At 58.2% G+C, this 24,795-nt stretch overlaps 2 protein-coding genes and 1 long non-coding RNA gene across 4 annotated transcripts; 2 read left to right on the plus strand and 1 right to left on the minus strand.

Annotated features, from left to right (window-relative positions):
* The first annotated feature begins 8,744 nt into the window (after positions 1 to 8,744).
* LOC309620084 (melanoma-associated antigen 1-like) lies at positions 8,745 to 10,672 on the plus strand. Its single transcript, XM_082376152.1, has 2 exons — positions 8,745 to 9,013; positions 9,324 to 10,672. The coding sequence occupies exons 1-2, from the start codon at positions 8,818 to 8,820 to the stop codon at positions 10,199 to 10,201; spliced, it is 1,074 nt and encodes a 357-aa protein (XP_082232278.1). The 5' UTR covers positions 8,745 to 8,817; the 3' UTR covers positions 10,202 to 10,672.
* Positions 10,673 to 10,772: 100 nt separating this feature from the next.
* LOC309620113 lies at positions 10,773 to 24,786 on the minus strand. Of its 2 annotated transcripts, none has more exons than XR_014239416.1 (3): positions 23,734 to 24,786; positions 13,003 to 16,914; positions 10,773 to 12,158 (listed from the first exon to the last, which is right to left on the minus strand). It is a non-coding gene; the product is annotated as an uncharacterized lncRNA (long non-coding RNA). The 2 variants fall into 2 exon arrangements; XR_014239417.1 differs by having other exon boundaries at positions 12,956 to 16,914.
* On the plus strand, positions 18,934 to 21,201 carry LOC309620969 (melanoma-associated antigen 8-like; the record flags this gene model as incomplete). Its single annotated transcript, XM_082377800.1, has 5 exons — positions 18,934 to 19,004; positions 19,275 to 19,395; positions 19,750 to 19,847; positions 20,008 to 20,078; positions 20,153 to 21,201. The coding sequence occupies 5 exons, from the start codon at positions 18,934 to 18,936 to the stop codon at positions 21,184 to 21,186; spliced, it is 1,395 nt and encodes a 464-aa protein (XP_082233926.1). The 3' UTR covers positions 21,187 to 21,201.
* Positions 24,787 to 24,795: the final 9 nt, after the last annotated feature.

Below are 24,795 nucleotides of genomic sequence, written 5' to 3' on the forward strand. Positions count from 1 at the left end.
GCTTGCTTTGATGATTAGATCATATTACCTGTTGGAGTTACGTGTTTGTCACTTTTTCATCCTCATTCATAGTGAGTAATACATTTTACATGTCTGTGCAGTGCAGTGTGTGTCCTATGTATATATATAACATGTGTGTAGAATATATGTGCCTATATACACATGCATCGCCATACCACATGTATGTATAGGGAACGTGTCGTGTATGTTCCAGTACCCAGACTGAGGTCATCCACAGGGCCCTGAAGGGCACAGACACTCACGCCCCGTGGGGGTGCTGAGAGTCCTCCAGCCCGGCGGTCCCCGTGCTTTGAATGCAGGCTTGCCGCCTGCCTGACAGCCAGTCTGCCCGGGGAAGTGAGCCTGCAGGAGAATGTGGGGCCACCACGCCGCCGGGAGAGAAGGGAGCAGAGTGGGCAGTGGAAGGAGAGAGCAGGGCCCAAGCCTGCGCAGAAGAGCCGCCTGCCGAGGGCCGTGCCTCGGACCCCCACGTCCAGGACCCTTCTCCATCCTCACACCCTCAGTCCTAGACCCTCACCCTCCTCCCTGGCCCTCGTGTCCATTTCACGAGAGATGGTGACCTGATGGGGCTGGGGAGGCCACGTGGGTAGAATCCAGTGTCAGGCTCTCATGGGCACTAATGCCTGGCTTCCCTGTGTTTTCTCCATTATGTGGCCTGAGGCATCAGGTAGTAGGACCCCGTGGAGGACAGCTGAATCCCCCTTGACTGTTGGGGAGACATGTCAGGCCAGTGCAGGGACGGGGCTTTGCACGTACACGAAGCTCAGCTTGAATAAGAGTCCTTCTAGTGATAAGCTGATCAAATCATGGAGACTCCCTATGCCTCGATTTCTCCATCTGTAAAATGGGCCTCGTAATAGTACAAGGCAAAAGCATTGGTGTGGGTTTCCCCATGATGTGACCTGTTTGTAAAAGGCCTGGGCCAAATGAAGTGGTCGGTGGATGTAGCTCTTGTTACTGAGTGTGTAAGAAAGATGCGCCCTCCCCCATGTTGTGAAGATTCCAAACCAGTACATGTCTTCTGATCCCCGCATACGTGGATTAGTGCAGTTTTCCTTTTCTCGTGAAAATTTGTTATCAGAATGCTTGGATTCGCCTTACTCTTTTTCTCGCTTGTCCCTGTTCACAATGAGGCTATTGATTTGAGGTGTTACTTCCATTTGAACACAGGTGTTTGCAGCTTTAACTCCCAAGTGCCTCTTTGGCCGCGAGCCATAAGTCCTGGGGGCGTTGGTATGTGTTTTCTTCATTTCAAAGTATTTTCTAATTTCCCTTGTGATGTCTTGTGTGTTCCCTGGGCTATTGTTACGGACTGAACTGCATCCCCCCAAATTTTGCATGTTGAAGCCCTAACCCCTAGAACCTCACAATGTCACTGTGACGGGAGTTAGTGGTTCTTAGGTTGACATGAGGCCATTGGGATGAGGTCTAAAGCAAGATGGCTGGTGCCCTTGAGGGAAGAGCAGATCAGCACATGCAAGGAGAGAAGGCAGGGCCTGGGGGTGCGTGCACAGAGGAAGATGCCGAGTCCGTGCTCCAACATGCACTACATCAGGAGGTGACTGACCTGGTGGGGTTCCTGCTGCCCAAGTATCGCACAAAGGAGACTACCACAGAGGCAGAAATGCTGACCATCCTCAGTGATTACCAGGACCACTTCCCCGTGGTCTTCAGCCGAGCCTCCGAGCGCACGCAGCTGGCCCTTGGCCTCGACATCAAGGAAGTGGACCCCAGCAATCACTCCTATGTCCTCGTCCCCACCCTGGGCCTCGCCTAGGATGGGATGCTGAGTGACGGGCCGAGCATGCCCAAGCCCGGCCTCCTGGTGTTGCTCCTGGGCCTGATCCTCCTGGAGGACGACTTTGTTGCCCCAGAGGAGGAGGTGTGGGGAGCACTTAGCAAGGTGGGTGTGTGTGCCGGGAGGGAGCACTACATCTATGGGGAGCCCAGGGAGCTCCTGACCAAAGTGTGGGTGCAGGAGGGCTACCTGGAGTACCGGCAGGTGCCCCACTGTGACCCCGCCCGCTACAAGTTCCTGTGGGGTCCCCGGGCCCATGCGGAGACCAGCAAGTGGCAGGTCCTGGAGCATCTGCTCAGGGCCAGTGGATGGGATCCCAGGTCCTTCCCATCCCTGTGTGCAGAGGGTGTGAGCGATGAGGAAGAGGGGGCCTGAGCCAGAGCAGAAGCCAGGCTCCTTCCAGGCCCACGTCCAGCAGCTTCTCCCGTGGGGCAGGAAGGGAGGCTGATCCTTCGCTCGGAGTTTGAAGAGGGAGCGGTCACCCTTCTAAGTAGTGAGGGCCCGGGCCTGTCGGGGGAACCCGGTGTGCAGCATCTTTGGGTTCCTGTTGTGTATGATGACATGGAATTTCATCTCTGTTTTCTTTAGGAAATTTTCAAATATTGTTCCACTTAAAAGAAGGCTTAATAAGCTTCAGTATGTAAGTTTGTGGATGACATTAATCACACATGTATTTGCTCTAATTGGGTTCAACAACAAGAGTTTTGCAATTGGGTAAAACAAATTGTAAGATTCCCATATTATTTTGTGATCCTGAACAAGATAACATGGCATTGGAATAGGAATTTACTTGGAAATGTGAAAGTAATTAACAGTACAACTGAAGGCCACCCCGTTGTTCCTCGGGACACACCATCGTCGGCTCAGTGGTGCATGCCCTGCTGTGGGACTGTCCTGTCCCCGCCATAGGGCAGGACCAGGCCCCGGGCATGTGGGCCACAGGGGGAGGGGCTGCCCTGTGGGGAGCGGGCATTGCCGGCACCCAACTTCCTGGCGAGACGCCACACGAGGGGCCCTCAGAAAGGGAGACTGTGGGGGATGGAGGCCCGCCGGGTGGGGTGTATGGGAGGCACGTTGTTGGGTACCTTGGGCGGGGGGTGGCGGGTTCCGTGGGCTTCGGTGGCTGTCAGAAGTTCCTCTCTGTGTTATCATGCCCTCTGTTCAATGGTTTCAGTCAATGTTTCTCTTTAATAAATTTCCCTGAAAGTTTCAGCTGAGTCTGGCCTCTGCTGTGGGTAATGGAGGGAAAGGGCTGCTGGGGGTGAGGGCGGGGGTCCAGAGTAGGATTCCTGCTCAGCACCCATGGGACACCTCTCCAGTGAGAGGGTAGGGTAGGCACTATGCAGACCCAGACATGGTGAGGGTTTTTCTTCCATTTCATAGGTGAACTGTAAAGTTGTAGTGAAAACTGATAATTGCCTAAAAAGGCAGTAGAGAATTTAAAATGTAAATTAAAAAAATTATCTCAGCAGGAAGAAGGGAACATAGGAGCAAAAATAGATGGACAGACAGTGCTATGGACTGAATATTTGTAAACCTCTCCCCCTCATTCACCTGTTAAATTCTAACCCCCAAAGGGATGGGATTTGGAGGTGGGGCCCTGGGAAGTGATTAGCCCATGAGGAGGGAGCCCTCATGAATAAGATTATTGCCCTTGTAAAAGAGACCCCAGACAGCTGCCTCATCCTCTTGTGCCATGTGAGAAGATGGCTAGTTGATACAACTAGACAAGAAATCAGTCCATATAAAGAAGAGCTTTATTACTAGTACTTTATTACTCAGCTGTACAAAGGAACGAAATTGGGTCATTTGTAGAGACGTGGATGGCTCTAGAGACTGTCATACAGAGTAAAGGAAGTCAGAAAGAGAGAAACAAATATCGTATATTAATGCATGTATGTGGAACCTAGAAAAATGGTACAGATGTACCGGTTTGCAGGGCAGAAGTAGAGACACAGGTGTAGAGCACAAACGTATGGACACCAAGGTGGGAAAGTGTTGGGGGCGGGGGGGGGGTGGTGCTGTGATGAATTGGGAGATTGGGATTGACATATGTACACTAAAATGTATAAAAGGGATAACTCATAATTACCTGCTGTATAAAAAAATAAATAAAATAAAATTCAAAAATTAGAAAAAAAGAGAAAGAAAAAAGAATAGCTTTATGACATTAACAATCACAGCAGAAACCCACCTGTAAAGACAGATTGACCTATGTGCCACCATGGGCTCTGCATCTCCAAGTTTGCTCCTCCCACTCCGCAGCCTTGCAGGGAGGCCTTCCTATTGGTGGAAGGCCAATGGGCGTGTCTTTTGCTTCCGGAGGCGCCAAGCCTTGGGACCTCACGCCCTCAGTGCACGTGGCTACTGCTGCTTCCGTAGCAAAGCGCCTCCTCACGTGCTCTTCTGATCCAACCACTTTCTCTGTAAGGAGACGTCTAGAACTTTCTCCCTCATCTTCCTCGGGCTTCCGGGAGCACCCGGAAACCCACGTGGCGTTCTCACAGAGTGCCTGGGACAGTGGGCTGCACAGTTCCTGGCTGCAGTGCTGAGACGAGCTCTTCAGCCCCTTCTGAGCGGGACTCCGGCGTCATCCACAGAGTCAGAGAAAGTCAGGAGACAGGCGGGGGCTTTGCCGGGGGCTGGACTCCGCAGGTACCGGGGGCGCTGGGAAGGAGTGGGGGTGGGGGGAGGGGTACGGGCTGCTCGATGGGGAGTGGGGGAGGGGCGGCGGAGGGCAGCGGGCTGAAGGGGGGCTGGGGGAAGGGTCCCTCAGTGTGCGGGTCTGAGGGGAGGACCGCTGGCTGCCAGGGTGGCTGGTGGGGGGTGTTCTCGAGTCGGGGTGCAGAGGGTGGGGTAATGGCTAATCGTGGGGGGGCCCTGAGCGGAGGGCTTCCTGCTGGGCAGGTGGGGCCGGCTTTGGGGGCCAGAGGAGAGGACGACTGGCTGTGGGGGTGGGGAGGACGCGACGGGCGGGCCACTCCCCCTCCTCGGGCCGAGACATGAGGCGAGGGCTAACGGCTGCTGCGTGTGGCGGGAGGAAGGCGGAGCTACTCCTGGCGCAGGCGCGGGTCGATGGGGAGGACTCCCGGGCGCGGGCTCGGTAGGCGTTATGGGAGCTCCCGCCGGGGCGGGGGGTGGGGTTGGGTGGCGGACACTCGAGGCAGGAAGGGGGCTCCGGCTCCCGGTTGCGCGAGGGCAAGAGGGGTGGGCTCTGCGTCTCGGTGGAAGAGGCGAGAGCCCCTGGCTCTGGGGGTGCTCGGGGGAGGACTCCCCGGTGTGGGGAGGTGAGAGAGGCAGTCTGATCTCTACGCATGGGGGGGCGCCCGGCTTGCAGGGCCCAGAGCGGAGCGCCAGCAGGTGGTGGGTGGGGGAGGGTGTATGGGGGGGATGTAGTGGGGGGGGCGGGGAGGAGCCGCCTGGCCACGAGGGGCGTAAGTGATGCTGAGAGGGGAGGCGCTGGGGCTGCTGTGATCTGCTGGAGGCTGTTGACCATGGCAGATGGATTTGTGGGGGTCCAGGGAGGGGTCCTGCCCTGCTGCATGAGGCATCAAGAAGCTCCGCTGGCTGCCGGGGTGGGTCTAATGGCTAAGCGTGGGGGGGTCCAGAGCGGAGGGCTTCCTCCTGGGCGGGTGGGGCCAGCTTTGGGGGCCAGAGGAGAGGACGACTGGCTGTGGGGGTGGGGAGGACGCGACGGGCGGGCCACTCCCCCTCCCCGGGCCGAGACACGAGGCGAGGGCTAACGGCTGCTGCGTGTGGCGGGAGGAAGGCGGAGCTACTCCTGGCGCAGGCGCGGGTCGATGGGGAGGACTCTCGGGCCCCCTCCCTGGGCCGAGACACGAGGCGAGGGCTAACGGCTGCTGCGTGTGGCGGGAGGAAGGCGGAGCTACTCCTGGCGCAGGCGCGGGTCGATGGGGAGGACTCTCGGGCCCCCTCCCCGGGCCGAGACACGAGGCGAGGGCTAACGGCTGCTGCGTGTGGCGGGAGGAAGGCGGAGCTACTCCTGGCTGAGGTGCGGGTCGATGGGGAGGACTCTCGGGCCCCCTCCCCGGGCCGAGACACGAGGCGAGGGCTAACGGCTGCTGCGTGTGGCGGGAGGAAGGCGGAGCTACTCCTGGCTGAGGTGCGGGTCGATGGGGAGGACTCTCGGGCACTCTCCCCGGGCCGAGACACGAGGCGAGGGCTAACGGCTGCTGCGTGTGGCAGGAGGAAGGCGGAGCTACTCCTGGCTGAGGCGCGGGTCTGAGGGGAGGACCGCTGGCTGCTTGGGTGGCTGGTGGGGGGTGTTCTGGAGTCGGGGTGCAGAGGGTGGGGTAATGGCTAATCGTGGGGGGGCCCTGAGTGGAGGGCTTCCTGCTGGGCGGGTGGGGCCGGCTTTGGGGGCCAGAGGAGAGGACGACTGGCTGTGGGGGTGGGGAGGACGCGACGGGCGGGCCACTTCCCCTCCCCGGGCCGAGACACGAAGCAAGGGCTAACGGCTGCTGCGTGTGGCGGGAGGAAGGCGGAGCTACTCCTGGCGCAGGCGCGGGTTGATGGGGAGGACTCTCGGGCCCCCTCCCCGGGCCGAGACACGAGGCGAGGGCTAACGGCTGCCGCGTGTGGCGGGAGGAAGGCGGAGCTACTCCTGGCGCAGGCGCGGGTCGATGGGGAGGACTCTCGGGCCCCCTCCCCGGGCCGAGACACGAGGCGAGGGCTAACGGCTGCTGCGTGTGGCGGGAGGAAGGCGGAGCTACTCCTGGCTGAGGTGCGGGTCGATGGGGAGGACTCTCGGGCCCCCTCCCCGGGCCGAGACACGAGGCGAGGGCTAACGGCTGCTGCGTGTGGCGGGAGGAAGGCGGAGCTACTCCTGGCTGAGGTGCGGGTCGATGGGGAGGACTCTCGGGCACTCTCCCCGGGCCGAGACACGAGGCGAGGGCTAACGGCTGCTGCGTGTGGCAGGAGGAAGGCGGAGCTACTCCTGGCTGAGGCGCGGGTCTGAGGGGAGGACCGCTGGCTGCTTGGGTGGCTGGTGGGGGGTGTTCTGGAGTCGGGGTGCAGAGGGTGGGGTAATGGCTAATCGTGGGGGGGCCCTGAGTGGAGGGCTTCCTGCTGGGCGGGTGGGGCCGGCTTTGGGGGCCAGAGGAGAGGACGACTGGCTGTGGGGGTGGGGAGGACGCGACGGGCGGGCCACTTCCCCTCCCCGGGCCGAGACACGAAGCAAGGGCTAACGGCTGCTGCGTGTGGCGGGAGGAAGGCGGAGCTACTCCTGGCGCAGGCGCGGGTTGATGGGGAGGACTCTCGGGCCCCCTCCCCGGGCCAAGACACGAAGCAAGGGCTAACAGCTGCTGCGTGTGGCGGGAGGAAGGCGGAGCTAATCCTGGCTGAGGTGCGGGTCTGAGGGGAGGACCGTTAGCTGCTGGGGTGGCTGGTGGGGGGCGTTCTGGAGTCGGGGTGCAGAGGGTGGGGTAATGGCCTAGCGTGGGGGGGGCCCGGAGCGGAGGGCTTCCTGCTGGGCGGGTGGGGCCGGCTTTGGGGGCCAGAGGAGAGGACGACTGGCTGTGGGGGTGGGGAGGACGCGACGGGCGGGCCACTCCCCCTCCCCGGGCCGAGACACGAGGCGAGGGCTAACGGCTGCTGCGTGTGGCGGGAGGAAGGCGGAGCTACTCCTGGCGCAGGCGCGGGTTGATGGGGAGGACTCCCAGGCGCGGGCGCGGTAGGCGTTATGGGAGCTCCCGCCGGGGCGGGGGGTGGGGTGGGGTAGGGTGAAGGACACTCGTGGCAGGAAGGGGGCTCCGGCTCCAGGGTGGGCGAGGGCAAGAGGGGTGGGCTCTGCGTCTGGGGTGCGAGAGGCGAGAGCCCCTGGCTCTGAGGGTGCTCGGGGGAGGACTCCCCGGTGTGGGGAGGTGAGAGAGGCAGTCTGATCTCTAAGCATGGGGGGGCGCCCGGCTTGCAGGGCCCAGAGCGGAGCGCCAGCAGGTGGTGGGTGGGGGAGGGTGTATGGGGGGATGTAGTGGGGGAGGGTGCGGGGAGGAGCCGCCTGGCCACGAGGGGCGTAAGTGATGCTGAGAGGGCAGGCGCTGGGGCTGCTGTGATCCGGTGGAGGCTGTTGGCCATGGCAGATGGATTTGTGGGGGTCCAGGGAGGGGCTCTGGCCCCCTGCATGAGGCATCGAGAAGCTCCAGGTCGCACTGGAGGCCATAGGGCGCGATGAGCGCTTGCAGTACTTCCTCACATCCTGGCCGCGGAGAGACTGGGGAGCGGCTATAAGGGGCGGGGTCTCAGGTGGGCGGAGGGAAGGATCCCAGGTCCTGCGTGGAGTCAAGTTGAGGCCCCTGAGGGAGGACTGAGGAGACGCTGGGCCCCAAACAGAGGGGACCCCACAGATCCCCGACCCTGCCGTCAGCCCTGGGAGGCCCCGGGGTAGGATGGGCACACGCATTGTTTCTTTATTTCCCCATCAGGTCTGACAGACCCTGGGGACTTGGTATAAAGGACGGGGCCTCAGATCGATAGAGGGGAGGGTCCAGGTGCTGCCAGAGTGAGGGCGAGGCCCCTGAGGGAGGACTGAGGGGAGCCCACAGAAACCCATCCGTGTGGTCAGCCCTGGGCAACAGCGGGGCGGGATGACCCCAGGCAGCATTTCCTGACATCCGGGTCCCAGAGAGAGTGGGGACTTGGGGTAAGGGGCAGGGCCTCAGGTGGGCAAAGGGGGGGTATCCCAGGTCCTGCCGGGCGTCAAGGTGAGGACCCTGAGGGAGGACAGAGGGGACCGTGGGCCCCAGAACAGAGGGGACCTCAGAGGAGCTCGCCCATGCTGTCAGCCCTGGGAGGTCCCGGGCAGGGCTGACAACGTTGCAGGCTCTCACCTCTGCCACGTGGTTGGGGATGGAGGCATCTTGGGATGCGAAGACCTTGGTCTGAGGGGAAACATCAGGTCAGCAGAGGGAGGAGTCCCAGGATCTGCCGGGGTCAAGGTGTGGACCCCGGGAGAGGACTGGGGGGGCCCAATCCCCGGAACAATGGGGGGCCCACAGAGTCCGGCCCACCCCTCCTACCAGCACCGAGGGGCCCAGGGCTGTGCCACAATCTACACCCGAGGTGCGCCCTCCATTCCTCTTACAGGCGCTCCAAGAACCGGGAGGCGAAGGCCCAGGTCTGAGGCACGTGTCCTCAGGCCACAGAGCAGAGGAGGCCCAGGCAGCGCCAGGAGTCAAGGTGAGGTGCGCGCCCTGAGTGTGCACCCAGGGGCTCCCCCTCCCAGAACACAGGGGACCCCACAAGTCTCAAAACACCACACTTCCCCACACCCCTCTCAGCCCCGGTTGGTACCTGGGGCTGCGCTGGCTGCACCCTGAGGAGCCACCTCGCTTCCTTCTTCAGGTTGGCAGGGGACAGGCCGCCCAGGAGGAGCGCCCCTGTGAGGCCCGAGGGCACCCCTCCAGGCGAGCCCTGTAAGTGGCCTTCGTCAGAGCTGCCCAGGTTGCGTTTCTCCGCCGAGGCCGCTCACACCCCCTCTCACCCACAGGCCCGTGGTCCCCACCTGTCACCCCTGCCCAGACTCCCGTCGGCGGCCCGACCCCAGTCATCAGGCCCCTGGTCGAGATGAGCGAGCTGCGCCAGCCTGAGGCAGACCTTCAGGACCCAGTCCAGGCCCAGGGCCCGGTGGAGGCGCAGCTGTTCGGGGCTGCGGGCGAGGAGGCCGCATCCCCCTCGTCCTCCTCCTCCCCCGTCGCCCCCTCCTTCTCCGCCTGTGCCGAGTCCTTGCCCCAGGAGGCACTTACTGTGCTGAAGTCTCACCTGGTGGCGTTCCTGCTCCTCAAGTATCGCACCAAGGAGCCGATCTCCAAGGCGGAGATGCTGAATATGGTCCTCCATGACCATCAGGACCACTTCCCCGTGGTCTTCAGCCGAGCCTCCAAGTGCATGCAGCTGGTGTTTGGCGTGGACGTGAAGGAGGTGGACCCCCGCGAGTGCACCTACGTCCTGGTCCCCACCCTGGGCCTCACCTGTGATGCAGTGCTGAGCGACGGGCAGAGCATGCCCAAGGCCGGCCTCCTGGTGATGCTCCTGGGCCTGATCGCCCTGTACGGTGACCACGCCCCTGAGGAGGAGGTCTGGGAAGCACTTAGCGTGATGGGGGTGTGTGCAGGGAGGGAGCACTGCATCTACGGGGAGCCCAGGGAGCTGCTCACTAAAGTGTGGGTGCAGGAGGGCTACCTGGAGTACCGGCAGGTGCCCCACAGCGACCCCGCCCGCTATGAGTTCCTGTGGGGTCCCCGGGCCCACGCGGAGACCAGCAAGTGGCAGGTCCTGGAGCATCTGCTCAGGGTCAGTGGATGGGATCTCAGGTCCCTCCCATCCCTGTGTGCAGAGGGTGTGAGCGATGAGGAAGAGGGGGCCTGAGCCAGAGCAGCAGCCAGGCTCCTTCCAGGCCCACGTCCAGCAGCTTCTCCCGTGGGGCAGGAAGGGAGGCTGATCCTTCGCTCGGAGTTTGAAGAGGGCCCGGGCCTGTCGGGGGAACCCGGTGTGCAGCATATTTGGGTTCCTGTTGTGTATGTTGACATGGAATTTCATCTCTGTTTTCTTTAGGAATTTGTTAAATATTGTTCATTTTAAAAGAAGGCTTAATAAGCTTCGGTATCTAAGTTTATGAATGATATTGATCACACATGTATTTGCACTAATTGTGTTCAACGACAAGAGTTTTGCTATTGTGTAAAGCAAACTGTAAGATTCCCATGTTATTTTGTGATCCTGAACAAGATAACATGGCATTGGAATATGAATCTCTTGGAAATATAAAAGAACTTTCGAATACAATTGATGAGGTCAAGAAAAAGAGAAATAAAAGTACAAGTTAGTTAATTCTTACTACTTGTGCCTTCTCATCTGTCATTTTCCAAAACTAATATGCATACATATATGTATATGTAAATATCAGATTAGCATGGTTTACTTAAGAAATAGCTGAAAATTAATCTGAGTCAATAAGGCCCCTGCTCACTGGCTTGTTTATTCCACAGACCTCCACGGAGCCTCTGCTCTCTGGAAGGGCCTGTGTTAGTAGCGGGAACGCTAGGAAAAGCAGGACACACCCACACCTAGAGTGATGATCTAGGAGCCGCAGTCACATGAGGAAGGTGGTGAGACATCCCCAAAAGTCCCACAGAACAAGTCAACATGGGACGAGGCGGTGGGGCTCCAGGAGCGAGCCCTGGAGGGTAAGTGCCCCGAGCCAGGGCAGTTTGGGCCTTTGGGAAGTGGGGATTCCTTCTGTGGGAGGTGATGGTGATGAAGCTGGGTGGTGGCAGCAGCAGGCGTGTAGAGGGCATCTTAGGGGTGAGAAGAAAATCTGAAATGGGACATGCAAATTAGAAGTTCCTCTTCTGTCGTGGATAAATCTCCTGGGGCAGGAAGAGAAGGTGCACTTTGGGCAGAGACCCTCAGAGTCCTGGTTATTCTGCCTGCGCCTAAATACGCTCAACATCTTCCAAATGGGGAGGGGTGAGTGGAGTTTGGTTTGGCTCACAATTTACTCAGCTTTGGGGTATACAGTTGAAGCAGCTTTGGTAACCACCCCCGAATTGTTGGTAGGATTTTAATGGGGAGTCTTCTTTGAAAGTGGCTGCTGGACACTTAAACTGATGGATCAGCTTTCCTAGGTGGTCAGACCCCAAAGCCTTAGATGAGGAATGGTCATAGAAACCATGGCGGCAAAAACACCGAGTGAAGCTGAATTCCACACATCTCAGAATCCTCCTTGGAGGTGAAGGATGGCTCCTGTGGATATCCTAGCGGGATGTTACCAAGGAAACTAACTAGCCCTCCTCCCACAGTCTGGTGTCTGGTCCTTGCCCCACAGGAAGGTCGTGGCTGTCCGGGTGCCCAAGGGCACCCGTGCAGGTGCTCAGGCACGTTCCATCGTGTGGCGGCAGCTGAGACTCCCAGGCTGAGATGTGTCCTTGCATGAGGAGGAAGGGGCACATCCTCAGCCTGCTGAGACTACGGGCTTGATTGCAGAGGGAAGGGCAGGAGGTGCTCTGGAGGGAATAGGGGGAGCCCTCCCTGTTGACAGTCACAAGAGCCTTGGAAAGTAAATGGGATCTTGTATTAGAAAGTACCCATCACAGAGTAGTGACTAGAAGTAGTTGCAGATTCAAGGCACATTTGGCTTTGTCGGAAGCTCCTCCACCTAATGAACGGAATTTTTTTTCAACGCAAAGTTATAGCAGCTGCTCTTTTTGAGCACCTAGTACACAGCATTGCAGGGGAGAGACTCACTCCAAGTCCTGGCCCATATGTTGTCTTCCTCTGCTTCCTGGCAGCTGCCTGCAGGGAATCTGGGATCCTTTATGTAAACCTACAAATATTTTAAAATAAGATGGTGTTTAAATCACTGTTTTAAATACAAAGACAGAAGAAACTTTCCACTTAAATAAAAATAATACATTGGTGCGGAAAAATTGTGGATTGTGGGCAGTGCAGAAGGTGTCCTAGGGGTGGTACATCCAGAGGGACCCAGGAGGGGCCGAGATCCCTGGGAGCAGGGGGCAGGGATGCAGCCTAGGAGCCTGGAGCTGAGCTGCAAGTGAGAACCCCATGAGGACCCTGCACTCCTCTCACCACTAGCCTCCTTCCGGGGACAAGCCTTCTGTCCCCTTCCCTTCCCCACGCGGTAGGGCCTGGCCAGGTGGAGAGCAGACTCGGGGATGGGGAACTGGCACCTGAGCCTCTCGGGAGAGGAGCCCACAGTGCCCAGGTGGGAACCACGGCTTATAGGTCAGGAGGACCCTTATCGTGTCTCCTGGGGAAAGCATTCTCACTTTGGGAACCATAGGTCCTGCCAGCCCTGTCAATAGGGCACCAGTAGCCACATGAGGCTGCTGTTGAGTACTGACACGTGGTTAGTGTGTCCCAGGGCCTGGACTTCTACCTTAAAACACTTTAAAGTTAAATGTCAATAGCTAGATGTGCCTAATGGCTGGACAGCCCAGGTGTGGAACTACAGACCCTAAACTTAGGGGACAGGAAGCACAGCTTCCCGTGTGGGCCAGTGGGAGTGACGGCAAGTGGGGTCACTCTACCCTCTGGTTCAAGGACCACGTATCCCATCTAGTGGTAGAACAACGACGACAGATGTCGATTGTGTCTGATAACCTGGAGGATGACACCCCATCATCATGGGCTCTCATCTCCAAACGTACACCTCCTGTGTGCTTTGTCGAGGCCATTCCACTGCTCCAGAAGACCCGCAGCTTCGGGAAGGTGTGGGCTGACATTGTGGCTTTGCGTCTCACAGCCACGTGCCCTCCGAACCCCTCGCTTGCTGTACGAGTCCCGGGTGGTCCTGTGAAATATCCTGTGTCAGTCCATCCTGCCTTCTCTAAGCCCTCAGTTAGTGGCACCAGACGAGGCACCGTAAGAAGGAAAGTCAAACCCACATCTAGAATGTGTGATACACATTGCAGTCAAGATGACCCTCTCCCCCTTCAAGGATGGAAGTGAGATGTTGTAATCAACTAACCATAAGTGGTCCATTGATTTCCTTTAGGAATGGTACAACATTGAGGATTCTGCCTTAGTCTCTGTGATAAACATAATATAGTACTCGTATATCTATCTATCTACATATATATCTAACTACCATATAGAGACAAAAGCACAACAAGATGGGTAGGACGATCAGACTCATGGTATAGTCAAGACCCATATCTTTGGGTGGGCAACAGAGAAACGGTAGGATAGTTATCATTGCAGATATTCTCCCCCAGAAGCGAGGGGTCTGAGCCCCACACTGGGCACCTTAGCCTGGAGGTCATGCACCGGGACCGCATGCTCAGAGAACATTTGGCTTTTAAGGTGAGCGAGTCTTACTTTCACGAGAGCCAGACAGCGGTAGGAAGTAGAAACTCCCCTCTTAAAGTACGCACACCAAATCTCACCTGCTCCAAGATCCTGTGCAGAAGCAGTAATTTGAGAGTCTCCGTCAGACCCACCTGCTCATCACAGATAGCCTCCTGCGGAGGAAGTAAGTGGCTGGAGCTGACCCTGGGGCATGGATACTGGTGGCAGCCATGTGGAGGCACTCGTTGTAGCACAAGGACGCTCCTGCTGGCAAGTGCCATTTTGGAGGCCTCCCTCTAGCTTATTGGCAAGGGGACTCAGCCATGCCCACCAGCCTGTTGGCATCAGGACTGGGAAGCCTCAGGCCAAGCTGCTAGGTGAGCATGGGCACAGCTCCACCACCAGCAGGCCAGCTGCTTTAGGACCCTCTGAGCCCCAGCCTACCAGGACCTGGCCTGCCACCAGAGCGCCCAGGAGGTTGCTCCAGCCACCTGTGTGGGCGAACAAGCCCCAGGACCCTCCGCCCTGCAGCCAGCTGTCCAGACCCTGCCCCATCCACCAGCAGGCCGACACCAACTTCAGCAACCCCAGGGCTCGGCAGCCAGAGACCCTGGGCCCTTCTGGTCTGCCTACCAGCCGGCTGGCACCTCTTCCAGCACGCCAGGCTCTGTAACCAGAGACCCCAGGAAACAGCTCCATCCACCAGTGGTCTGACACTAGCCCCAGGATCGGGCTGTACGCACCAGGGAGCAGGAACCAGCCCCAGGACCACTGTAGCCCTGCAGCCTGCCATGTCAGATCTAAGCCCACCCCCCAGCAGGCCAGCAGCAGACCTGGGACCCCCTAGGCCCTGGATTTCCAGACCAGCAGGCCAACACCTGCTTCAGGGCACCCTGGACCCCGCCACCAGCTATGTCACGAAAGAGCCCCAGCCAACAGCAGGCTGACACTAGATTTGAGAACCCTTGGCCCTGTAACCCCCCATCCCAGAACACTGCTCCACCCACCAGTGGGCCAGCACCAGGCCTGGGACCAGCCAGGTCTCAGCAGCCAGACACCTCCTGCCCCAGCCCCGGCCACCAGTGATCAGCAGCCTCTGCACAAGGCAAGGCCCGGCAACCAAGCAGACCAGGGGCCAGCCATGCCTACCAGGCTGCCCATGCCAGTCAGCCTGCCACAGCAGAAGGGACCACGCGGTCCCCATAGGGGGGCAACACGAGAGCATAGAGCTCTGGTGACAAAAGGGCAGTGGACTGCTGGGATGCATAGGTCGTCTCCTTCAAGACACCACTCCTCCTAGACCAAGAGATATAACCAGCCTGCCAAATACAGAAGAGTAAAAAGAGAGAATTAGGGAAAATGGGGGTGGGGGGAGAGAGGAATATGGTCCAAATGAAGGAATAAGATAAAACCCCAGAAGAAGGACCAAGTGAAATGGAGAAAGCAATCTACACAATAAAGAGTGCAAGGTAATGATCATAAAGATGCTGAGAGAATTTGGGAGAAGAATGGATGAACACAGCGAGACGCTTAACAAAGTGTTAGAAAATATAACAAAGAGCCATACAGAGCTGAAGAATACAAGAGCTGAAATGAAAAATACACTAGAAGGTACCAAGAGCATATTAGATGATGCCGAGGAACACGTCACCCAACTGGAAGGCAGAGTAGTGGAAATCACTCAAGCTGAACAGATAAAAGAAAAAAGAATTTTAAAAAATGAGGACAGTTTAAGAGACCTCTGAGACAACATCCAACACACTAACAGTTGCATTATAGGGGTCCCAGAAGGAGAAGAGAGAGAGAAAGGGTCAGAGAACATAATGGAACATGAAATAGCTGAAAATTTGCCTATCCTGGGAAAGGAAACAGACATCCAGGTCCAGGAAGCAGCCAGAGTCCCAAGCAGGATCAACCCACAGAGGACCACATCCAGACCCACTGTAATTCAAATGGCCAAAATTAAAGATAAAGAGGGAATATTAAAGCATCAAGGGAAAAGCAATAAGTTACTGACAAGGGAAATTCCATTAGGCCATCAGCTGCCTTCTCAGCAGAAATGCTGCAGGCCAAAGGGAGTGGCACCATATTTCAAAAATGCTGAAAGGAAAAAACCTACACCCAAGAATGCTCTACCCCGAAAGCCTATTGTTCACATGTGAAGGAGTGATCAAAAGTTCTGCAGAAAAGCACAACTAAAGGAGTGCAGCACCATGAAACCAGCTTTTCAAGAAATTTTAAAGGGACTTCTCGAAGCTGTAAAGAAAAGGCCACAGTTGGAAATATGAAAATTACGAGGGAAAATGTCATTGTTCAAACAAATGTACAGTAAACGTAGAGGAAGCGTGCAGGAAGGGCACATGACAGAAGTAGTAAAATCATCTGTATCCTCAAAAAGTAGATGAGGGATATGCAAAGCAAAAGGATATATGATATCCAAACCGTTAAGCATGGGGGAGGAAGTACAAGGCAGTGTTGTGAAAAATGCATTTGAATTTAAGAAATCAGCAACTTAAAATAACCATATGTACAGAAACTATATATATATATATATATATACACACACACACACACACCCCATACGTACATACACATAAACATACAGCATATATATATACGCTTGTGTATGTATGCATACATACATCCACACATATTTAAACATACAGTAATGTGAAATGTTAGAAGCATTCTTGTGAGGGACAAGTCCTAGAAATATTTTATCACCTCTAATTTTTGAAGCTGCACTGCAATAGGAAGCCAGAGCTATGGATCTCAAAATAAAGAAGAAATACGTAAACGGAAAAGAACTAGTATTTCGTGTTACCACATGATCAACTATCTCGCAAATTCAAAGGAAGGTGCCCATGGAATACTCAAATGAATAAGGGACTTCAGAAAAATAGAGGATGGAAGGTCACCACCGCCAAATCAAGAGCCTTGCCGTGCAAGAGCAATAACTATTTAGAACATGTATTAGAAAATGCTTCATTTTAAAACGGCAATAAATTTTAAAAGTTACCTAAGAAGACGCCTAACAAATATGTAGACAAGGTCTTTATGGAGACATTATACAAGTTTACTGGAAGACTCAGGTTCAAGGGTTCCTAAATAAAAAAGCAGCATAGCATACCCAATGATGGGAAACGGTATACGGCGACCATGTCGGTCCTCCTTGTTTATAGATTTACAGAATTAGTGCTGTAACTTTATCTGCCAAGATGACAGTCAGTTTTGAGCTTCTGTCTTCTGTTCCCATAATAAATCCTAGAAAACTATAGGAGGGAGAATGAAAGAAACTATATCTATCTATATGTAGATATAGAATATATCTATATAGATATAGATATATAGATAGAAAACAGATATATAGATATAGACGGAAATAAAATGTATCTCTCACCTTGGCTCCTGAGGGGAGCCAAAGTGAGGAGCAGCGGGAGGACTGCGGGGCTCCTGGGACCCAGATCACGGTTGGAAGGTGGGTTGTCCCTGCCTTCAGCCCTGGGAGGCCCTGGGGCGGCATGAGCACACGTCCGGACTTCAACATCCGGGTCCCACAGAGACTGGGGACTTGTGGTGAGGGGTGGCGCCTCAGGTGGGCAGATGAGAAGCCTAGGGCCTAGCAGGACAGAAACGGAGGACCCTGAGGGAAGACTGACGGGACCCTGGACCCCAGAACAAAGTCGGCCCTGGAAGGCCAAAGTGTGAGATGAGCTCTTGCAGCACTTCCTGACATCCTGGACTCAGAAAGGCTGGGGAAGGGGTGTAAGGGGCGGGGTCTCAGAGAGGCTGGGGAGGGGGTGTAAGAGGTGGGGTCTCAGAGAGACTGGGGAGGGGGTGTAAGGGGCGGGGTCTTAGGCGGGCACAGGAGAGCATCCCAGGTCCTGCGAGGAGTCAAGCTGAGGGCCCTGAGGGAGGACTGAGGGGAACATGGACCCCAGAACAGAGTGGGGCCTGGGAGGCCATAGGGCGGGATGAGCACGTGCAGCAGCTCCTGACATCCGGGTCTCAGAGACGCTGGGGAGGGGGTGTAAGGGGCGGGGACTCAGAGAGGCTGGGGAGGGGGTGTAAGGGGCGGGGTGTCTGGTGGGCACAGGAGAGAATCCCAGGTCCTGCGTGGAGTCAAGTTGAGAGCACTGAGGGAGGACTGAGGGGAACCTGGACCCCAGAACAGACTTGGCCGTTGGAGGCCATAGGGTGGGATGAGCACGTGCAGCACCTCCTGACATCTGGGTCTCAGAGAGACTGGGGTCCTGGGATCAGAGACGGGGCCTCCGCTGGGGGGAGGGGAGAATCCCAGGTCCTACCCGTGAGTCAAGGTGAGGACCCTGAGGGAGGGCTGAGGGGATACTGGACCCGAGAACGTGGGTGGAGTGTGGTGTGTCCTGGAGAAATCCGTCGCTGCCCTCCGCTGTGGAAGCCCTGTGGCGTGATGAGCAGGTGGCAGCCTATCCTGACTTCCTCATCCGGGTCCCACAGAGACTGGGCACCTGGTATGAGTGGCGGGGTCACAGGGGGGCAGCGGGGAGAGTCACGTGAGCCCACAGTGAGAGTGAGCACCCTGAGGGAGCGCTTAGGGGATCCCACTGAACCCCGCCCCTGCTGCCAGGCCTGGGAGGCCCTGGGTGGGAAGAGCACACGAGGTGTGTCCCAACTTCTGCATCCGGGACTTAGAGAGAATGGGGAGCTGGTGTGAGCAGCGGCGTCTCTGGATGAAGACGGACCCGCCCAGGACCTGCAGGGACATTATTTGGAGACCCTGAGGGAGGGTCGGCACTTGGACTCCAGAACCCTGGGGTCTCTCTCCCCCCCTGCTGTGCCCCTGGGGCCTGGGCTTTTGGCTCCAGGTGCCGCCCCCGAAGGGCAGCCTTGCAGGTTGGACCCGGTGAGGGTCTGGGTTGAGGGATCAGGAGACTCAGGCCCGGGGGTGTGGGGAGGGCCTGGGTCTGAGGCGCCCCAGGATGAGCCAGGGTGGGAAAGGCCCCATCCGCCCTCGTGGAGAGCTGTAGGTCCCCAACTCCCTGAGAACAGTGACCCCAGGGGCCCGGCTGTCCCCTGTCCCCCGCGGGAGCCCGGGCAGGGAGGCCAGGGTGACGCGCCTTCCTGCTGCCCCGTGCTTGGGGGCTGCTGAGCAGCTCAGGCTTCAGGGGGAATCGGTCAGCAGGGCCAGGCTCCACGGGAATAGGGCCGAGGGTCCTGGGCCCGGACTGAGAACGCAGCCTTCCAGAACAGAGGGGGCCCTGCGTGGGGGCGGGGCAGCATGCTGGGGAGGGGGGACCCGGCGTGGGAGGATGGCATCGGGGCATCTAGGGAGCACATCTGCTCAGCAGCGGGAGGAGCCCCGGAGCCGCCAGGAGTCAAGGTGAAGACCCTGAGGGAGGGGTGAGGGGACCAACACCCTCACCACAAAGAGGGGGCCCACAGGAATCCGTCCTGCCAGCCCTGGAAACCCCCGTGGGGCCCGCACGCCAGCCTCCTCATCCAGACGACTGGTCTCTGCCAGAGGGCCTTGCTCCATGGGACTGGCCTCAGGCCCTGGCAGGGGGCATCGTGAGCACTGGGGAGACCCCTTCTCACAGAGTACTTGGAGCCCAGCCGGCCCTGCCCCTTTTGTCACCCCTGGGTGTCCCAGAATAGGTGGGTACATTGCCCCTCACTTCCTCTTCTGGTGTCTTATGGAGGTGAGGCCTTGGCTGAAGGAGATGAGTCACAGTCAGCAGAGGGAGCTGTCCCAGGCCCTGCAGGGTGTCAAGGTGGAGACTGAGCCGACCGCCCATCGTCCCAGCACAGATGGACCCCACGGAGTTTGGTTGTCCCTTGTGAGCCCTGTTAGCCCCTGGGCACCATGGCCAGATGTGGAGGTCCTCACGCCCTTCTTTTCAGTGCAGGGAATGTGTCTTGAGAATTTTGCCTCAGGACAGCAGACAGAGGGCCCAGGCCCTGCCAGGGGGAAGGGGAGGCCCTGCCCTGAGTGAGCACACAGGGGGCCACCCACGCCAGGACAGTGGGAACCTCACAGAGTCCGGCCCACCCCTCCTACCAGCACCGAGGGGCCCAGGGCTGTGCCACAATCTACACCCGAGGTGCGCCCTCCATTCCTCTTACAGGGGCTCCAGGAACCGGGAGGCGAAGGCCCAGGTCTGAGGCACGTGTCCTCAGGCCACAGAGCAGAGGAGGCCCAGGCAGCGCCAGGAGTCAAGGTGAGGTGCGTGCCCTGAGTGTGCACCCAGGGGCTCCCCCTCCCAGAACACAGGGGACCCCACAAGGCCCAAGTCACCGCACCTCCCCACACCCCTCTCAGCCCCGGTCGGTACCTGGGGCTGTGCTGGCTGCACCCTGAGGGGCCACCTCGCTTCCTTCTTCAGGTTGGCAGGGGACAGGCCGCCCAGGAGGAGCGCCCCTGTGATGCCCGAGGGCACCCCTCCAGGCGAGCCCTGTAAGTGGCCTTTGTCAGAGCTGCCCAGGGTGCGTGTCTCCGCCGAGGCCGCTCACACTCCCTCTCACCCACAGGCCCGTGGTCCGTATCTGTCACCCCTGCCCAGACTCCCGTCGGCGGCCCGACCCCAGTCATCAGGCCCCTGGTCGAGATGAGAGAGCTGCGCCAGCCTGAGGCAGACCTTCAGGCCCCAGTCCAGGCCCAGGGCCCGGTGGAGGCGCAGCTGTTCGGGGCTGCGGGCGAGGAGGCCGCATCCCCCTCGCCCTCCTCCTCCTCCTCTTACCCTGTCCTGTTCCAGGTCACCCTGGAGGAGGGGACTGATGCTGGGGAACCCAGTCCCCCCCCGAGCCCCTCCCCTACTGCCATGGCCGCCACTCCGTGGAGCCAATCTGAAGACGATGACTCCAGCAGCCAAGACGAGGAGGGGCCGAGCACCTGGCATGACCAGGAAGATGCGGATCCCTTGCACCTAGACCCACTACCACTGAAGGTGGCTGACCTGGTGGCATTCCTGCTCCTCAAGTATCGCACCAAGGAGCTGACCTCCAAGGCGGAGATGCTGAATATCGTCTTCAGAGACCACTGGGACCAGTTCCCCAGACCTTCGGTCTTCAGCCAAGCTTGCGAGTGCATGCAGCTGGTGTTTGGCGTGGACGTGAAGGAGGTGGACCCCCATGAGTGCACCTACGTCCTGGTCCCCACCCTTGGCCTCACCTGTGATGCAGTGCTGAGCGATGGGCAGAGGCCCAAGGCCGGCCTCCTGGTGATGCTCCTGGGCCTGATCGCCCTGTACGGTGACCACGCCCCTGAGGAGGAGGTCTGGGAAGCACTTAGCGTGATGGGGGTGTGTGCCGGGAGGGAGCACTGCATCTACGGGGAGCCCAGGGAGCTGCTCACCAAAGTGTGGGTGCAGGAGGGCTACCTGGAGTACCGGCAGGTGCCCCACTGTGACCCCGCCCGCTACGAGTTCCTGTGGGGTCCCCGGGCCCACGCGGAGACCAGCAAGTGGCAGGTCCTGGAGTATCTGCTCAGGGTCAGTGGATGGGATCCCAGGTCCTTCCCATCCCTGTGTGCAGAGGGTGTGAGCGATGAGGAAAAGGGGGCCTGAGCCAGAGCAGAAGCCAGGCTCCTTCCAGGCCCACGTCCAGCAGCTTCTCCCGTGGGGCAGGAAGGGAGGCTGATCCTTCTCTCTGAGTTTGAAGAGGGAGCGGTCACCCTTCTAAGTAGTGAGGGCCCGGGCCTGTCGGGGGAACCCGGTGTGCAGCATCTTTGGGTTCCTGTTGTGTATGATGACATGGAATTTCATCTCTGTTTTCTTTAGGAATTTGTCAAATATTGTTCCATTTAAAAGAAGGCTTAATAAGGTTCAGTGTCTAAGTTTGTGAATGACATTGATCACACATGTATTGTTCATGGACAAAAGTTGTCCTAGTTTGTAAAACAAATTGTAAGTCTCCCGTTTTATTTTGTGATCCTAAACAAGATAACATTTCATTGGAATAGTAATTTTCTTGGAAATCAGAAAGAACTTAAGAATAAAATTGATGGGGTCCAGAAATACAGAAGTTGGGAATTCCTTGGCGGTCCAGTGGTTAGGACTCAGCACTTTCCCAGCTGGGGTCCCTGGTTTGATCCCTGGTTGGGGAACTAAGATCCCAAAAGCCGCATGGTGCGGCCAAAAAAAAAAAAAAAAAGAAAGAAAGAAAAAGAGAAAAATAAAAGCAAAAGTTAATTTTAAATCTTTTAACTTCTTCTGTCATTGTATAAAACGAAAATATCTATATTTAGTTGAATTTGCATGGGCTTTTTACGAAAGTAGGAGATAACTGGTCTGAGTCAATAAGCCCCCTGCTCACTGGTTCATTTATTCTGCAGACCTTCACGGAGCCTCTGCTCTCCGGAAGGGCCTGTGTTAGTAGCGGGAACGCTAGGAAAAGCAGGACACAGCCACACCTAGAATGATGGTCTAGGAGCCGCAGTCACACGAGGAAGGTGGTGAGACGTCCCCCAAGTTCCACAGAACAAGTCAACATGGGACGAGGCGGTGGGGCTCCAGGAGCGAGCCCTGGAGGGTAAGTGCCCCGAGCCAGGGCAGTTTGGGCCTTTGGGAAGCGGGGCTTCCTTCTGTGGGAGGTGATGGTGATGAAGCTGCATATTCTCTGACATGACCGGGACAAGAAAGCGCCCAACCAAAGGCCAGAGGAGAGAGGGGAAGGGTCTGTGATCCAAACAATATGAGAAATAACTGCCCATCGTCAACGTTCCCACAGACGCCAGGTCCTGTGAGCTGCTTCACGAAGCTCACGCACATCCCTGCAGCCCCTACAAGACACGGCTCGTCACACCCACTCGCTTCACAGGTGACGAACCTGAGGCCACGGGGCTTGGGAATCTTCCCAGGGTCACGTGCTGCTAAGTGACGGGATGGGGACCAGAGCCCTGGTCTGAATTCCTCTCGAGCCCACGCTGCGCCCACCCACCCCCGGCCCGTGGCCGACCTCCTGACTGGCGACCCATTGCTCTTCTCAGTGCTACACGGTGTCTTTCAGTTGACAAAAAGCAGGCCCAAGAAAGGAAGGTGCCAAGGAGAAGCAGAGGCAGTGTGGGGCTGGTCTGTGGTTTGCTGAGATCCGCCACTGCCAGGTGCCGGCATTTCTGTCCAGTGCCGGCACCTTCCCGCGTGACGGCGCCCCGTCCCTGTTCCTGCCCTGGGGCCCTCCTGCCCAACGGGAGCCCGGCCTGCTGAGCTGCTCATGGCTGAGCCACGGGCAGGGAGGGACTGAGACTGCCTGGGACTGACTGTAAGGCCCCAGTGCCTACCGGGACAAGGCCCCTCCAGGAGCCTCCTCAGATACTGGAGGGAAGTGAACGCTGGCAGACACCCCGAGACCCTGGCGGCAGCGAGGGAGGGGAGCGGCTGGAGGGCCTCTGGGCTGGGGGCATCGGGGCGCGGAAGCCAAGGGCAGGGGCCGCAGGGCGAGGCTGGGAAAGGCAGGCCTTGGACGTCACCAGGGCTTGTGCCTGCCCAACTGAAGGGTCCCGAGACCCGGCTGAGAAAGACCCCCACGGTGCCACACAAACCCACTGCCGGGGCCTGGCTGGCACCTGGGAGGGAGGGGGACCAGGAAGGAGGCAGCTCCTACGGGACCCAGGGGGCGAGGGAGGGCCCGAGGAGGGGGGCAGCAGGCAAGGCCACACAGGCGGGCCCACCCAAGGAGGCCCCAGCCTTCGGGCCCCTTCCGAGGAGCCACCGACGGCCTCCACCGAAATTCGCAGCCTCCGAGGTCACGTCCCTACAGGAGGAACTGACCTGAAAGAGTGCTTTGTAAACCACTTTAGAAGCACAAAGACCAGGGAGCAGGCCCGAATCTAGGCCTGGGAGCTCCATCCAGGATGCCAGTCCTTAGGCTGAAAGGCACCTCGGGAGGTCCTCTTCCACACCCTCTTAGCTCTCCCCTTTCAGAAATAGGGCAGTGGCGCTCACAGAGGGCAGATGACCCTGCTTAGTGGCAGAGCTGGGACAGGGACCTCGGATCCTCGCAGACGGGCCTTTCCAAGGTGCCACTCTGTCCCCTCCACAGTGGCTATGAAGGACAATGTCGCCCACAACGGCCAGAGAACGCGCATCGCCAAACCCACCATCCTATCCTCCCACCTGCGGTGAAGACGGACGACTCTCATTCGGGTTTCGGCGCGTCTGACACCCAGACCCTCATCTATTTCCAAATGCACGTGGACGGGGGCTTCCTCCGGTCACGTCTAGGTCGGCAAGTAGGAAATTTCCTTGAGAGTGAGTCCGTGTCACTTAGGCCCGTTCAAAAGCGTCTAAGCCGAAAGCAAACAAAATCATTCTATGTATCCTCAAGGTAACAGCGAGACAGGGCCCCGGGGGTGGAGGTGGAGGGGGGGCAGGGGCGGGCGTGGGGAAGGAGAGCAGGGCTGGCCTGGGAGCGCACCAGTGAAATGCTCGCTTTCAACGGGACAGGCTACACGCTGAAGCCCCGAATCAAGTCCTTCGAAGGGCAAGTACCCACAGAGACCCAAGGTGGACGTGGGAGGCCAGGATCGGGGGCAGCAGAAGCCAAACCACCCCACTGCGGAAAGGAAACAGGGCTTTCGAGGCAGCCTGCAGGGAGGCTGGATCCGACGGTCTGGGAAGGCGATGGGAAAAGGACACACGCAGGTGTTCCAAAAGTGAGCACTCTTGGGCCACGAGAAGGGCTTCTACGGGAAGAAAGGGACGCTGAAGACAATCCCTCTGTGATCCGCACAGGGATGAGGTCTGGGGCAGGCAGAGCTCAAAAGGAGGCTCGATGCCCAGCGGAGGGCACGTGGCTATGCCCTCCCACGCGGCATCGGCGGCATGGGCAGGGCTGTGTCTGAGGTGCTTGGGGAACACTCGAGTTGAATGTGAGGTCACGCACAGCCCTACTCTGGGGACAGCTTGACCTGGGAGGCAGGAAATCAGGACTCTTTGTTTGGGCCCGTCTGAGCGGGACCGACCAGCTGGCAGGATCAGCTGCAAGCGACCAGAGCCGGAAGGGGGATGGGGGGGGTGGGCACCGGCTCAGGCTAGGCCAACCAGCCCACTAGGGACCCCCATCTTCTGGGAGGGACAGTCGCCAGGGGCCCACGTGACCCCTGTGGTCTCAGTGGTAGCCAAGCTATGCCTCGCCAGGGCCTGGCCCTTGAGCAAATCGGAAGCCAGCATCAAAGG

The sequence above is a fragment of the Balaenoptera borealis genome (assembly GCF_965194805.1).
Source record: "Balaenoptera borealis genome assembly, chromosome: X".
In the NCBI taxonomy this organism is placed as follows: Eukaryota; Metazoa; Chordata; class Mammalia; order Artiodactyla; family Balaenopteridae; genus Balaenoptera; species Balaenoptera borealis.